At 52.6% G+C, this 13209-nt stretch overlaps 1 protein-coding gene and 1 long non-coding RNA gene across 3 annotated transcripts in view; one reads left to right on the forward strand and one right to left on the reverse strand.

Annotated features, from left to right (window-relative positions):
- Kiaa1671 (KIAA1671 ortholog) overlaps nt 1-13209 on the reverse strand; it is a 137675-nt gene that overhangs the window by 77852 nt on the left and 46614 nt on the right. For both annotated transcript variants that reach the window (XM_031337431.1, XM_031337432.1), the window contains exon 6: nt 10141-10275. In XM_031337431.1, the coding sequence (XP_031193291.1) occupies nt 10141-10275 (135 nt within the window). The remainder of the gene's footprint in view (nt 1-10140; nt 10276-13209) is intronic.
- On the forward strand, nt 828-3223 carry LOC116068194. Its single transcript, XR_004109485.1, has 3 exons — nt 828-1048; nt 1979-2033; nt 2815-3223. It is a non-coding gene; the product is annotated as an uncharacterized LOC116068194 (long non-coding RNA).

Below are 13209 nucleotides of genomic sequence, written 5' to 3' on the forward strand. Positions count from 1 at the left end.
ATAGGAATGTGCCTGTACCTACAAGTGTGTGTATTACACGGGAGAGGGTTAAGGACGTGTGTGCCAGCATGTCTTCTCTGTGAGATCTTACAGAGAGGGAAGGCACAGCCGGGCACAGGCTCACACGGCCGGCCTCAGGCCTGTGTGTTCCCCCCACTAGCAGCCTTGGCAAGAGCTCAGTTACCCCCATTTTATAGAAAGGGAAGCAGAGGCTCAGAGAGAGGGGGGGCTTAAAGGCTTAAAGTGAATGCTTATTCAGTGGGAGCCGGGATTCAAACCAAGGCTGCCCACTCAGTGGCACCTTCCAGAGACCAGCCCCCAACAGGAGCACAAGCAAGGACGGCTGGCTTTCAGGCAGACCCAGGTCCTTCTGGCTCTGAGAGAGGAAAGTGATATGAGGAGATACATTCAGGACTGAGCAGAAGCAGAGGCTGGATCCGGCCCCCAAGGACACACTGGCTCCTTAGGATGCATAGCCCCACTCTCCACCTGCCCAGAGAGGCACAGCAGCTGAGGTCAAACCCTCTTGAACACGCCGGCTGGGCTTCACTGCTAGACACACTGCAGACAATAGTCTTCAAAGTCCCTCAGAGGCAGGGCTATAGCTGAAGGCCAGGCTCTGCCCCAAGACTGACTGACTGACAGAACAGTGGAGGCCGGCCCCGCCTTCTGAAAAAAAAGTGAGGGTCAGGCCCTACCCCCTGAATGACAGAACAGTGGAGAGTGGGCCCCGCCCCTGAATGACTGACAGAACAGTGGAGGTTGGCCCCACCCTCCAAGGCTAGCCCCGCCCAGTGACTGACAGACCAAAGACTGGGCCTGGGCTCACTAATGCAGCGGAAGTGGGCCCCCTGCTCATTCACTGAGGAGCTAGACTGACAACAGTTGGAAGCCCGCCCTGCTCACTAACTGACCAACCAGCAGTTGGAGTGCATGCCCTGCTCTCTGACTGACAGCTGTCTGACAGAACAGTGGAAGGCTAGGTCATGCTCAGTTACCTTAAGTCCAAGGTTGTGTCTGTCCTGACAACTGACTTGACTGACAGCAGGTAAAGCCCGTGCCCTGCTCTCACACAGACAGACTGACTGAATGACTGCAGACTGAAGGACTGACTACCCAGAGGCCAGTGGGCAGACAGATCCTGCTGCTGTGGGCTCCTCTAGGCTGCCGGGCAGAGCAGGCTTCAGGGAGAAGGGAAGGGTGAGCCTGGAGGTAAGGCCAGGAGTGACAAGGGCCTGACGAGCAGGAGCAGGGGAACAAACAGAAAGAGACACAGGATATGGATGACAGGGAGAGGAGACGGAGAACCACATGGCCAGGAAAGAGATGAACCCCAAAGCCACACAAAACAGATGGCCCAGCAGGGAGCCAGGGACACTGAGAACAGGGCCCAGCTGGGGAGCTCACAGGACAGCAGGCGGCATGGAGGCGGAGCCTCGGTGGTGGGGGAGGAGCCTCAAAGACATTGAAGGGCACCATGGGGGATTGGGGGAGGAAGATAAGATAAAAAGAAACTTCCAAACTCAGACCTGGCAAGTCCATGGTACAGACAGAACCATGGGAGATGGTAGATTATTATGTATTATAATAATAGTACCGGACACTACCTGTTGCCCAAGCTAAGTGATGACCCCCCCCAAAGCTATGCTTCCCGCCTACAATCTGAAACTGGTCATGTCTGAAGCCAATCTGTACAGACAGCATAGGGAACCCGATGTGGGATCATTCTGGATCATTCTTGAGGCCAACCTCGCAGTAGAACTTACCCCTGATGGCACCCTCAGAAGGTGACACCATGAAAGACCCACTTCTCAGGCTATGGAAGGGCTGAAGGGACAGTTCAACCCTTCTGTCATCTGAGGACGAACAGAGGTACCAGACGAACAGAGGCACCATCGTGAGGAACGATAGGTCCTCTGCGGACAGACAGACGAACGGACAGACGGAAGCCTCCAGCTTCTTGACCTTGTGCTCTTAGCCTCCAGGAGTAACTATCAGTCCCTTCCTCTAGGACCTTGCTGGGATGGCCCAAGGTACAGTCACGGGGCTTGCGGGGGGCTGCACACTCATGGGTGAGCCATGCAGACTAGGGAGGAAGTGTGACTTCAAGCCAAGGAAATCCTGCATCCTTGAGGGGCTGGCAGGCAACAGAACGGTCTCTCCCAAGCACTGTGTGGAGGCAGGGCAGGCATCCCATTGACACAGAGACCGACTCTGGCCTCCAGTACTGGATGAGGAGACCTGTTATTTGAGCCATGTGTGTGTGGTAACCCTCAGGGCCCCAGTTAACCTCTTCCTCTTCATCTGGTACTTTCCACCTGGCTGGCTCTACTCATGCCTGAGGTCTAGCTAGGGCCTAGCTGCCTTGACCTGCAGCCTGCAGACCCAGCCACAGTTCTAGGCTCCCCATGCGGCAACCGGGCTTGCTTCTCCATAGGTCCCCTTCCTGGCCATAGCAGGCCCTGAAGCTGTGCTCAGACATGACCCTTCACTCTAAAGCAAACTGGATTGATGCCAGGGTCCCCAAAGGTGACCTGCATCAAAGGTTACCTCTGTGCCTTTTTATTAATGACCTTGCATGTCATTGAATTCCTGCCCTGGCTGGGCCTGGCCTCCTGTTAGCTCCTGATGTGCAGTCCTGAGGGACAGGGCTGCTGCAAAGTTAGATTCTGGAACCCCGTGGTAGTTAGGGTGTCCCAATGGTCTAACACCGTGCATTAGAAACTCTGGTGAGCCATAGTGAGCTAGATCTGTCTAAGGGGGGAGGGGAAAGGGGGGAGGATGGAAGGGTTGAACTTTCCTGTGCTGTCTTAGGTCGGTCAAAGGTTTGCATCTGTGACCTACATTTCAGCCTCCGCAGACACACAGACCACGTGGCCAGCCTGACCCACAAGGCTCATTCCTGCGCAGGGACAGGGAGCGGGTGCTGCCCCAGGGGCTGAGTCAGCGTCACACCTCCCACTTCCTGCAGCCCAGACATCTGCATGTGAACCCAGGCAGCTCGCCCACTTACCACTTCCCCTGAGGTCCTGCCCCCTACCGTGTGCAGGGACTGATGGGTCGGAAGACGTCAGACACTTCAAGCCAAAGGTGCGCTATCTCCAAAACATGTCAAGCCAGTGGTATTGCCCCCAAACCCACAAGGCTCTCTCTGTGGGCTGACCAGCGCCCCCCACCCGGTACACATTCCTTTCTGAAATAAGAACAGATTTCTTCCTCTTTTCGGTAGAGAGGCATCATTGTGAACATAAATGTGGCCAGCACATGGCATGGATGTCGTACAGCAGGGTCTCGACCCAGTGCAGCCCCGACGCTGGGCACAGATAGCAGAAACCATCCCAGGGTCAAGGGGACCACGGCAGGATGGCACATGTGCCATGGTTAGCGAGCTCCATGGACAAAGAGTCAACAGGGTAGTGGAAAAGGCTGGCCTCAGAGGCTGAGAACAAAGCCAGGCTTTAAGAACCAAGGAGTAACTCAGGTCTGAGAGATGGCTCAATGGGTTAAGACACCTGATGCAAAAAACTTGACACATAAGAATAGTCCTGCCGGGCAGTGGTGGCGCACGCCTTTAATCCCAGCACTTGGGAGGCAGAGGCAGGTGGATTTCTGAGTTCGAGGCTAGCCTAGACTACAATGTGAGTTCCAGGATAGCCAGGGCTACACAGAGAAACCCTGTCTTGAAAAAGCAAAAAAAAAAAAAAAAGAATAGTCCTCACCATGCACGAGTGCGCGCGCGCGCGCGCACACACACACACACACACACACACACAAATACACATACACCATACACACAAAATGAATGTTAAAAATCTACTGCGTTGGTGCTAGAGTGCCTCCACCCTGCCCTCTGGTGGTCATTTCTGGTTCAGGTTAATCTCCTAAGAAGGCTGTTGGGAGAGAACTCAGAAAGCACTCACCCTCGTGAGACCAGTTCCTGCAGGGTACAGAGCCCTTCTGATGGGTCTCAGCCCCAGCTGAGGTGCAGCCCCCATCCTTGGACTCGGCCTGTGTGTCACCTCTATAGCTCTTGATCCTGACCCCTCCTCATTTTGTCTGCAGCCAGATAAACAAGCATGGAAGGAGCATGGGTTGTGGGGAGATTAAAAAATGATGGGACATGGAAACCACCCATGGGGCCATCAGTCTACAAATGGACAAATAAATGGGAGGTTTATTTAGCAGAATATCATTTGACCGTGAAAAAGGAACAAGGTACTTGTTCATGACATTGTATCCATGAAACCTGAAGCATTCTGTCACTGGATTTGCCCTGCCCAATTACATTAGTGCAGAAGAGGCCTGTGATTGGACAGGGAAAAGGGAGGCGGAGCTAAGAGTTGCAGAGACCGGGAGCATCTCAGGGTAGGAGGAGAAGATGGTTGTGGTGGACTTGAACACAAGTGGCATTTACCAGCCACAAGTGGCTATGATTTCACAAGGTTAAAATATTATCAAATGGCTCTGAAATTATTGTATTGACATCTTGCAAACTGTAATTCTTTTGATACATAAATCTGATTGGTTAATTAAGCTTTAAGAGTCTTGATTCTACTGGGTAACTAGGTGTTGAGATGGCTGACCGTAGGGTGTGTGGGGCATTGGGTAGTAGTGAGAGGAACTCGGAGGGCAGGGGTGGGGGACCCACCAGAGAGATGGCCTAGCAGGAGCCCTGTGGTCTGGAGTGGTCGGAGAGTTGGCGGGCCAGCAGGAGCGCAGGAGCATGGTCTGGCCCAGTGGAGACTTGGCAGGTTCATTTTTTAATATTTCCTGCCACAGCATTCCAAGTGGGGAAAACCAGGCCCAAAAGTCTCTGCTAGGCAGCTATATCTCTGTGGGATCTGGGGTGCAGGCAGGTGTGCCCAGAGAGCAGACTCATAGGATGAAGGAGTGAGGGCGTGGCAGCTGGTGGGTGTAGGTTTCTGGGGGGCAGTATGGGGCAGTGGTCTGCTCAGGTAACTTAAGCTCAGTCAAGTATTTGGCTTTGAGCCCTGGACCCCTGTGGGCAATTTCTGCTTGCAGAGAGCAGAAGAAGCTTGGCCATAACTCCAGAGAATTTGGTTCCTGTTTCAGTCACAAGCCCCCACAGCTGCCCCTGCAGGAAATGTGTGCTCTATCAGGCAGACAATGCCCCAAGCTCCCAGCATTCTAGCTGGACCCTACACCCAGTCATCTGACCACAAGCCAGACATGGCACACCCCATACAATACAACGGGCAGTTTGGCCCCTCCTCATTCTCTCACTCTCTTCCTCTTCCCCGCTCTCTCCCTCTTTGTCTCCTCTCTGCTCTCCCTCTCTCTTCTCTTGCTCTTTGTTCCTCTCTTGCTTTCTTCCTCTCCTTTTCTTCTCTCTACTTAACTGGCATATTTTCTCTTTCCTCCAATAAAATATCTCATTTATGCATGCCCCCTTTTTAACTAACACGCCATGAAGCCACAGGTCAACACCAGGGAGAGAGCCATCAGTATCAGCAGCGGGCCCCTGCTTTTGGTGCAACAGGTTTCAACAGGGAGTGATAACAGTTTCTAAACCACATTGAAGAAATGGTTTAACAGCTCTGAGCATTCAAAGTTTAGCCTGGTGGTGGGCTACCACCAGGCTTTAACTCCAGGCAGAGGCAGGCAGATCTGTGAGTTCAAGGCCAGCAAGATTAGGAACTGTGGGCTGGTGGGATGGCTCAGCAGGTAAGAGCGCCGACTGCTCTTCTGAAGGTCCTGAGTTCAAATCCCAGCAACCACAAGGTGGCTCACAACCACCCGTAATGAGATCTGACGCCCTCTTCTGGTGTGTGTGAAGACAGCACAGTGTATGTATATATAATAATAAATAAATCTTAAAAAAAAAAAAAAAAAGATTAGGAACTGCCCTGAACTGAAACAGCCCCAAACCGCACATTCCCAACAGAGCAGAATATATAACATCATAGAGCCCGGGACGAATCCTCATGTGGCCACCGCAGCATGTATGCAGATCTCACAGACATGGTAGGGTTCGCTGCCTGGAAACACTCCCAGGCTTACTATCAATGAGTGGGCCCGCAGCCGCACTGCACACTGAGTGGTGGACAGCCATTTTTGGACAAGCTGGATAAGAGCGATATTCATTTAATTAGTTCTGTAGAAAACCCTGATACAACCTGTACTGGCTGGCTTTGTGTGTCAACTTGACACAAACTGAAGTATTCACAGAGAAAGGAGCCTCCCTGGAGGAAGTGCCTCCATGAGATCCAGCTGTAGGGCATTTTCTCAATTAGGGATCAAGAGGGGAGGGCCCATTCTGGGTGGTGCCATCCCTGGGGCTGGTAGTCCTGGGTTCTATATATATATATATAAAAAAAAAAAAAAGCAGGCTGAGCAAGCCAGGGGAAGCAAGCAAGCCAGTAAGCAGCACCCCTCCATGGCCTCTGCATCAGCTCCTGCCTCCAGGTTCCTTCCCCGCTTGAGTTCCAGTCCTGACTTCCTTTGGTGATGAACAGCAATGTGGAAGTGTAAGGTGAATAAACCCTTTCCTCCACAACTTGCTTCTTGGTCATGATGTTTATGTAGGAATAGAAACCCTAAGACAGGACCCTCATCCTGCAACCAAGGATCACCTCTCCACTTCAGCTCCAGATAATCTCACTCAAAATTGTCATCATCATCATAATCATACTAAATAAGTCCCAAGACTTTTGTTCCTGACACCCTCCTCGGATTCTTCAACATGTTCCACCTGAGCCACTTCCTCAAAGAAGCCCTTGCTGACCTAACAAGAGCCCCCACATCCCTCTCCCCAGTCCTCCTCCTCCCACATCCCTTACTCCACCCCATTCCTCTCCCCAGCCCCCCTCCCCTGCATCGCTCTCCCTGCCCCCCAACACTTTCCAGAAGTCTGTGGCACTGTGGGAACCCCGGAACAGCTAGCTGCCTTGTGACTTTACTGTTCTAGGAGGGGCTGCTAGGTAAACTGTGCCCAAGGTCAGGGTCCACATTGAGTCACCGTTCTCTATAACACCTTGGAGATCATAAAACCTGAGCAGTAGGGTGGCCATCCCTGAGAGAGGAAGCACTACTGGACCAGGAGAGGTCATTTCCCATCCCAGGCCTCAGCTAAACTCCTAAGACAGCAGACATCTTCCGTTCCCAGGAGCTCCCAGGTACGGACAACAGAAAGCATCTGGCTGTGCTGGCGGCACCCACTGTGGGCAGGGCATGTGGTCTGCCTCCCTCTGCCCTGCAGGGCAGTTGGTGAGCAGTCCCGTGGCTAGCAGTTCTGGGTGGGGCTGTGCAGATGTACTAATCAATCAGTCCTGTGGGTCCCAGGCTGGCTTAGAGTGTGACAGACTGAACAGCCAGCCAAGGCCAACCCCAGCTGGGCCCCAGCTGAGTCCCAGGACTCAGATGTCCCCTGTCCTGAAGAGGCTGCAGCAGGGAGCTGGCAGGGAGATATTGGACACACACACACACACACACACACACACACACACACATGCACACACACTAGCAGCTCATCAAGCACAGTCCTGGGAAGGGCCCAAGTCCCAGACAACACAGGCAGGTGGGCCCCTGTTCTAGCTATGCTTAATGCTTTGTGGCCTAAGGCAGGTGGCTGAGCCCCTCTGAAACTTACTTTTCTTTTTAGCAGGATGGATGTGTTTGCTTGAATGGTGGGTAGCACTCAACAACGGGCAGATAAATCCCAAGATAGGTTCAAAACACAGAGACTGGGCACCAGAATGTAGCTCAGCTGGCAGAGTGGTGGCCTGGCATCTACCAGGCCCTTGGACCCACAAATGGGCTATGGTGGCACACACCTGTACTCTTAGCCCTCGGAGGCAGATAGGAGAAATAGTGTGTGCGGTTATCCTTGGCTAAACAGAGTGTTTCAGGCCAGCCTGGGTTACATGAAATAAAAATCCCAAAAGATATGTGAAACCCAGGTGAGCGAATGACAGCATGAAGTTATAGACAGACTAATGTACAACCTTCACCAGACAGACTAACAGAAAACATTCACTGGACAAATAGACAACATTCACCCGACAGACAGCTAACATTCACTAAACAGACTAATAGTCGACATTCACCAGACAGACAGCTAACATTCACCAGACAAACAGACAACATTCACCAGACAGATAGCTAACATTCACCAGACATTCACCAGAATTCCCTGACCACCTCAGGTGAGCACACAGCCGTGGCGGAATCCCTGAACGCTCCTGGAAGGCTATCCTAACCAAGTTGGGTTCTCTCTGTGAGCCTCAGTTTCCCCATTTATACCCAGTTGAACAGACACGAAGGGGTAAGCAGGAGAGGGAGAGGAGGGGTGGAGACTACAGGAAGGAGCTTCCTTGGCCGAGCATTAATGAAGAGTCATTTGCTCTGTCCTATGGGAGAAAATGAGTCCCCAGACTCACAGTGTGTCCATCACAGGCTGTGGGAGGAGCCAGGAGCAAGCTGGGCGCCGCTGCCCCCTAGTGGCTGCTTCCCAACACTGCAGGCATGAGACTGAAGAAAGCCCGGTCCTGCGGGGAGCTAGAGTAGTCACCCAGAGGGACTCACCCAGAGGGAGCCAGAGAGAGAAGCCAAGGCCAGCCACCTAGGGCTCCTGGGACAAAGGGTCCTCAAAGACACAGAGGGAGGAGGAGGAGCCTCAGCCAGGGAAGCCTCCTGCAAGCTGGGGGCTAGAAAAAACGCTTTCAAACCTTTTCCCTCCGCAACCGCGCCCCCCCCCACAAGTTCACACTGATCAGATAAGGGAGGTGGTGACACCAGAGAGGAACTGGAGACAAGGGTATGAAAGAAATCTGAGGAAGGGAACCTTCAGAGGTGGCCATGCATCACAGGCCTGTGGAGCCGCCACTGGGATCTACGCACCAAGGAAATTCCCAGGGCCGCTCAGCAGATGTCCTCCCAGGCCCATAGCTGGCATCCCCAGTGTAGTAAAAAACCATTAATTAATCCCAGTGAAGGGTTTCTTCCCGACCTTAGACCACCTATGTTCTCAGATAGAAGACACATGCAGCCTTTATAATTTTAGGTATGTCTTAGGCAGCACAGTGCCTGGTCAGCTGCCTACCCTCCACGTTGTTAGAGTCTACTTTCCCATCGATAACCCCAAGTTATCACCATATTTACTATGTTCCGTCTGGGCTGCTCTCGACTCCAACCAGGCTGCACTCTAGGCCACATTCTCTTGGCCCCTAGCCCATGGCAGCCCTCCTCACTCCTGTACGTTCTTCTTCTATCTCTCATGGTGGCTCCTCCTCTCTCCTCCCTCCTTGTCCCGTTCTCTCTTCTGCAAGCCCTCAAAACCTCAACCCCACCTATGTCTCTTCTGCCCAGCTATTGGCTGTCGGCATTAATCAGGAGTAACTGGGAAGCAGGGTCCCAGGGGCCGTGTGCAAACTATAGGGGGCCGCGCTAAATAGACAGTAAAAGACAGAACCTCAACATCCCAGACTCTGTCACCCCATCCCTACAGTAAGAGCAAACGCCCCCATTTTACAAATGAGAAAACCAAGACTTGGAGAAGTGAAGTCTCGTTCTCCAGACCGCAGATGCCGAAGGGCACTCACACCACCCTGGTCAACAGCCACTGCCTGAGCCATGCCCACAAGGGACCTACCAGCAAGGAGAGAGCTCAGCCTGTTCACAGACAGCACAGAAATCAGCCAAATCACACCACAGGAGCCTGGGGCTGGCCTCTCGTGGGTACCACGTGGCACCCGGTGCCAGAGGCTTCCCAAGAAATACGGTAGGTCGTGGGGTCCCCCAAACAGGAGCTGGCTTTGGATAGCTTAGTGTCCCTCATGGGTGCATTTTCTCTTGGTTGTCTCCCACCCCTCAAACCAGCGCTAAGGACCCCGGGAGTCACCACCTGGCGTTCCAGCTGAGAAAATCAAAGGGTACAGATACAAACTCTCCAAAAAAAAAAAAAATCTCAAGGCTGCTGAAAAAAACATCCTGGCGTGAGCCCCCAAGGCGCATCAGCCTCCATCAGCCAGCTGCTGAGGTTGCAGCGCCACCTAGTGCCAGAAACCCAACAGCAGAGAAGGTCAACCCCGCACGGAACACATAACACAGCACAGAGGTCTGGAACCCTCCACGCGTAGCCAGAGTTATCCGATGCAGACGACGCCAGCAGGTGTCACTCACCACGAGGGGACTGTTCCTCTTGTCCTTGCAAAAGCTGTGACTTCGCCTGGGGACAGAGGCAACGGGGGACACCTGCCGTTGAGGCTGCTGGCTGTCCTGCCGACCATCCCTTCCCTCCAGGTTCTGCAGAGGCGCCTGGGATAGAGAACGCAGAGAAGGGCTTCAGTAGGAGTAGCCTCTCGTCCACCGGCCCCCACCATCATGCATAGGTAATATGTGAGCCAGCTTCATGGCTATGTGACCTCAAAAAGATTCTTAACCTCTGACCTCAACCATGTAGGGAAGGAACAATTTTAACAGCACATCAAGGGCCTTGTTCTGAGCCTGCGTGGCATGGTCCAGCCACTAGGGGGCAGTTGTGCCTGGCTGATGTGTCTGGCTCGCAGGGCCTCAAGCTGGCCAGCCTCATCCATGCCCTATGGCCCTAGTTTGAACATCTTGAATCCAAATGCACACCTAGAGAAACAGCAGGGAGAGGAAAAGCCTGAAGGTACGTAGTCTGAATTCTGCATTTTTCTCCCTCTCAGCTTAACTGGAGAACAAACATCACAACCAGCCCTGGAGTACAGAACGTGGTTTCCATGCTGCACACTCAATGCAGATAAGCCAGCAGGGCCAGAGAGAGCAGGTGCCTGGCAAATAGCACACAGCATCGTGGAGGACAAAGCTGGTTCCTAGACCCCTCCCACCCTCCCTTCCCTGGACTCCTTAGGCCACCCTGTTGCTCAGTCTCTCCCTGGCTTGCTTTCTGAACATTGTACACTGCTCTGAGCCTTCTCTTCTGCCGCCATGCCCCTCCTACTGGGCTCATTTTCATAGCCCAGTGGCATTAAATAAATCCCACCCACACTTCCGCTCCCCCTGCCGAAGATGGGACCTAGTCTCACAGACCACGTGTCCCAAGCCCTGGAGTCGGCTCCTTTCCCCACCCATGGCACAGCCTGGGACTCTGGCTCCCAACCTGACCTCACACCCTGGCCCCCTGCTGCACCTCCTGCAATGCACTAACACAAATCCAGGACTTTAGTGTTAGGAGTATAGGACAGATGGATGGACGCCAGGGCCTACAGAGAGGGAGCTCTGCCCCTGACTTGCCCAGCCTGGTAGGCCAGATTTCTCTGGAATTTAGTCTCCTGGGTACAGTGATCATGACTGTGTCAGCACTCGGCCCCCCTGAGGCAGGAGGACTTCTGGAGCTGAAGGCCGATCTAGACTAAGGCGTTCGGAACCTCGATATGGGATACACATTTCACCATCAAACTGATCCTTCACACTGAAGCCGAAGGGCTCCTGTGGCAGACGCGCAGAGCACCCTGGAGGAAGCCCTGGGGTGCGTTACACATCGCTGTGAAAACTCATATATCATAAAATCGAGTAAATCTCTGTACTCCAAAAACCAACAAAACAAACTTCCTGCCCTGATCCAACACTAACACAGAAGACAGCAAAGATCTCACTGGATTCTGAAGGTAGAAACGTATAAGGAAACACAGCAGCAACTCTTCACAGACAGTGTTTCCAAAACACACTTGGAAAACACAAGTAACAAAAGAGAAGAAGACTGTCAAGCTGAAAAACCTGGGCTCGAGAGGGGCACCAAGAAGAGAGTGAAAAAGCCACCCACAGAAAGGGAGAGATTCAGCAGACTATCGGTCTCTTAGTCACACATGTAAAAGGCAACAGCAACGCAACAACAAGAGTAGTCTCAACATATAAAGAGCAACGGCAACTCAACAACAAGGAAACGACTCAATGGGAAACAGCAGGATCTAAACAGTAATTACTCCAAAGAATCATGCCAACAGCCAAGTGAGCAACAGAAGGACAATTAGCCCTTTAACCACTACGGGACCGAACATCCAAACCAGGCCATACAATACATGCAGCCAGCCTGTGCTACGTGAGATCCTGTCTCCAAAAAAAAAGACAACAAAAGTAATGAACGTTGTGGCAAGCTACCTGGTGTGAGGCAGGCCTGAGAGTGCCAGGCTAAGGAGAGGCCAGGAGCAGAGAGCCCCACAGGATGGGCAGAGGAGGAGGGTTTATGAGGAGCTGTACTTCCTGGGGGTGACACAGACCCCCCAAAATGGACTGTGTAGGTTGAACAGTAGCAGCATCTTACAACAGAAAGAATACAGATGTGGCACGCCCTCCACCAAGGCCTCCCTGAGTCCCCAGGACAAGCCCACATGTGCTGGGCATCTCCACTGTCGCTCCCACATCCTCCCTGGGTCCTGGCTGGCCTAGGTCTCTCCTGACACTCAGATGGCTCCTTTCCAGTCTGTCCCCCAGCTTCCTGCCACCTTCAGACTCTGGGTGACCTCACCTGCTCTCTGGCTTCAGGTTGCTTGTACCTACGCAGCCACTGCAATGTTCTGTGGGACCGATCCAGTCAGTCACGCAAGCTTGAGCATGGCAGGGCAACAGAGAAATTAAATTGAACCTAATTTAAACTAAATAATACACAAATAGCAGGTGCCACAATGCCTGGATCCTCCTCCTCCTCCTCCTCCTGCCTCACACACCATAATGCTCACCACACCTGGCTACAACATTCCTTTTTTATAACCAAATAATATTCCACTGTGGGGCTATACCATATTTTTATTTTCCCAGGAATCTTTCCCAAGATGGGGCCTCACCCAGCCCAAGCTGGAACTCTGGGAGATGATTTGGAACTCCCGATGTAGGCATGGGCCCCAGCCTGGCCAGCACACATATCAAATGTACTCCATGAACAGAGAGCAGGACATGAACACTGGACACAAGCCCAGACGCTAAAAAGCATCAGATGATTTAAATGTTTGTTTTTGTTTTTGCTTTTTCGAAACAGGGTTTTTCTGGATCGCCGATTTAAATGTTTACTTCTTAGTACTGGTGTGTGTGTGTGTGTGTGTGTGTAGGGGGATGAGTGTGTATATGGTATGTGTGTCTGTGTGTATAGTGTGTGGTGTGTGGTGTGTGGAGGGGGAATGTGTATGTGTGGAGGGAGGAATGTGTTTGTGTGGAGGGGGGATGTGTGTGTAGAGGGGGGATGTGTGTGTGTAGAGGGGGATGTGTGTGTGGAGG

Source organism: Mastomys coucha, unplaced genomic scaffold, assembly GCF_008632895.1.
Source record: "Mastomys coucha isolate ucsf_1 unplaced genomic scaffold, UCSF_Mcou_1 pScaffold22, whole genome shotgun sequence".
Classification (NCBI taxonomy): Eukaryota; Metazoa; Chordata; class Mammalia; order Rodentia; family Muridae; genus Mastomys; species Mastomys coucha.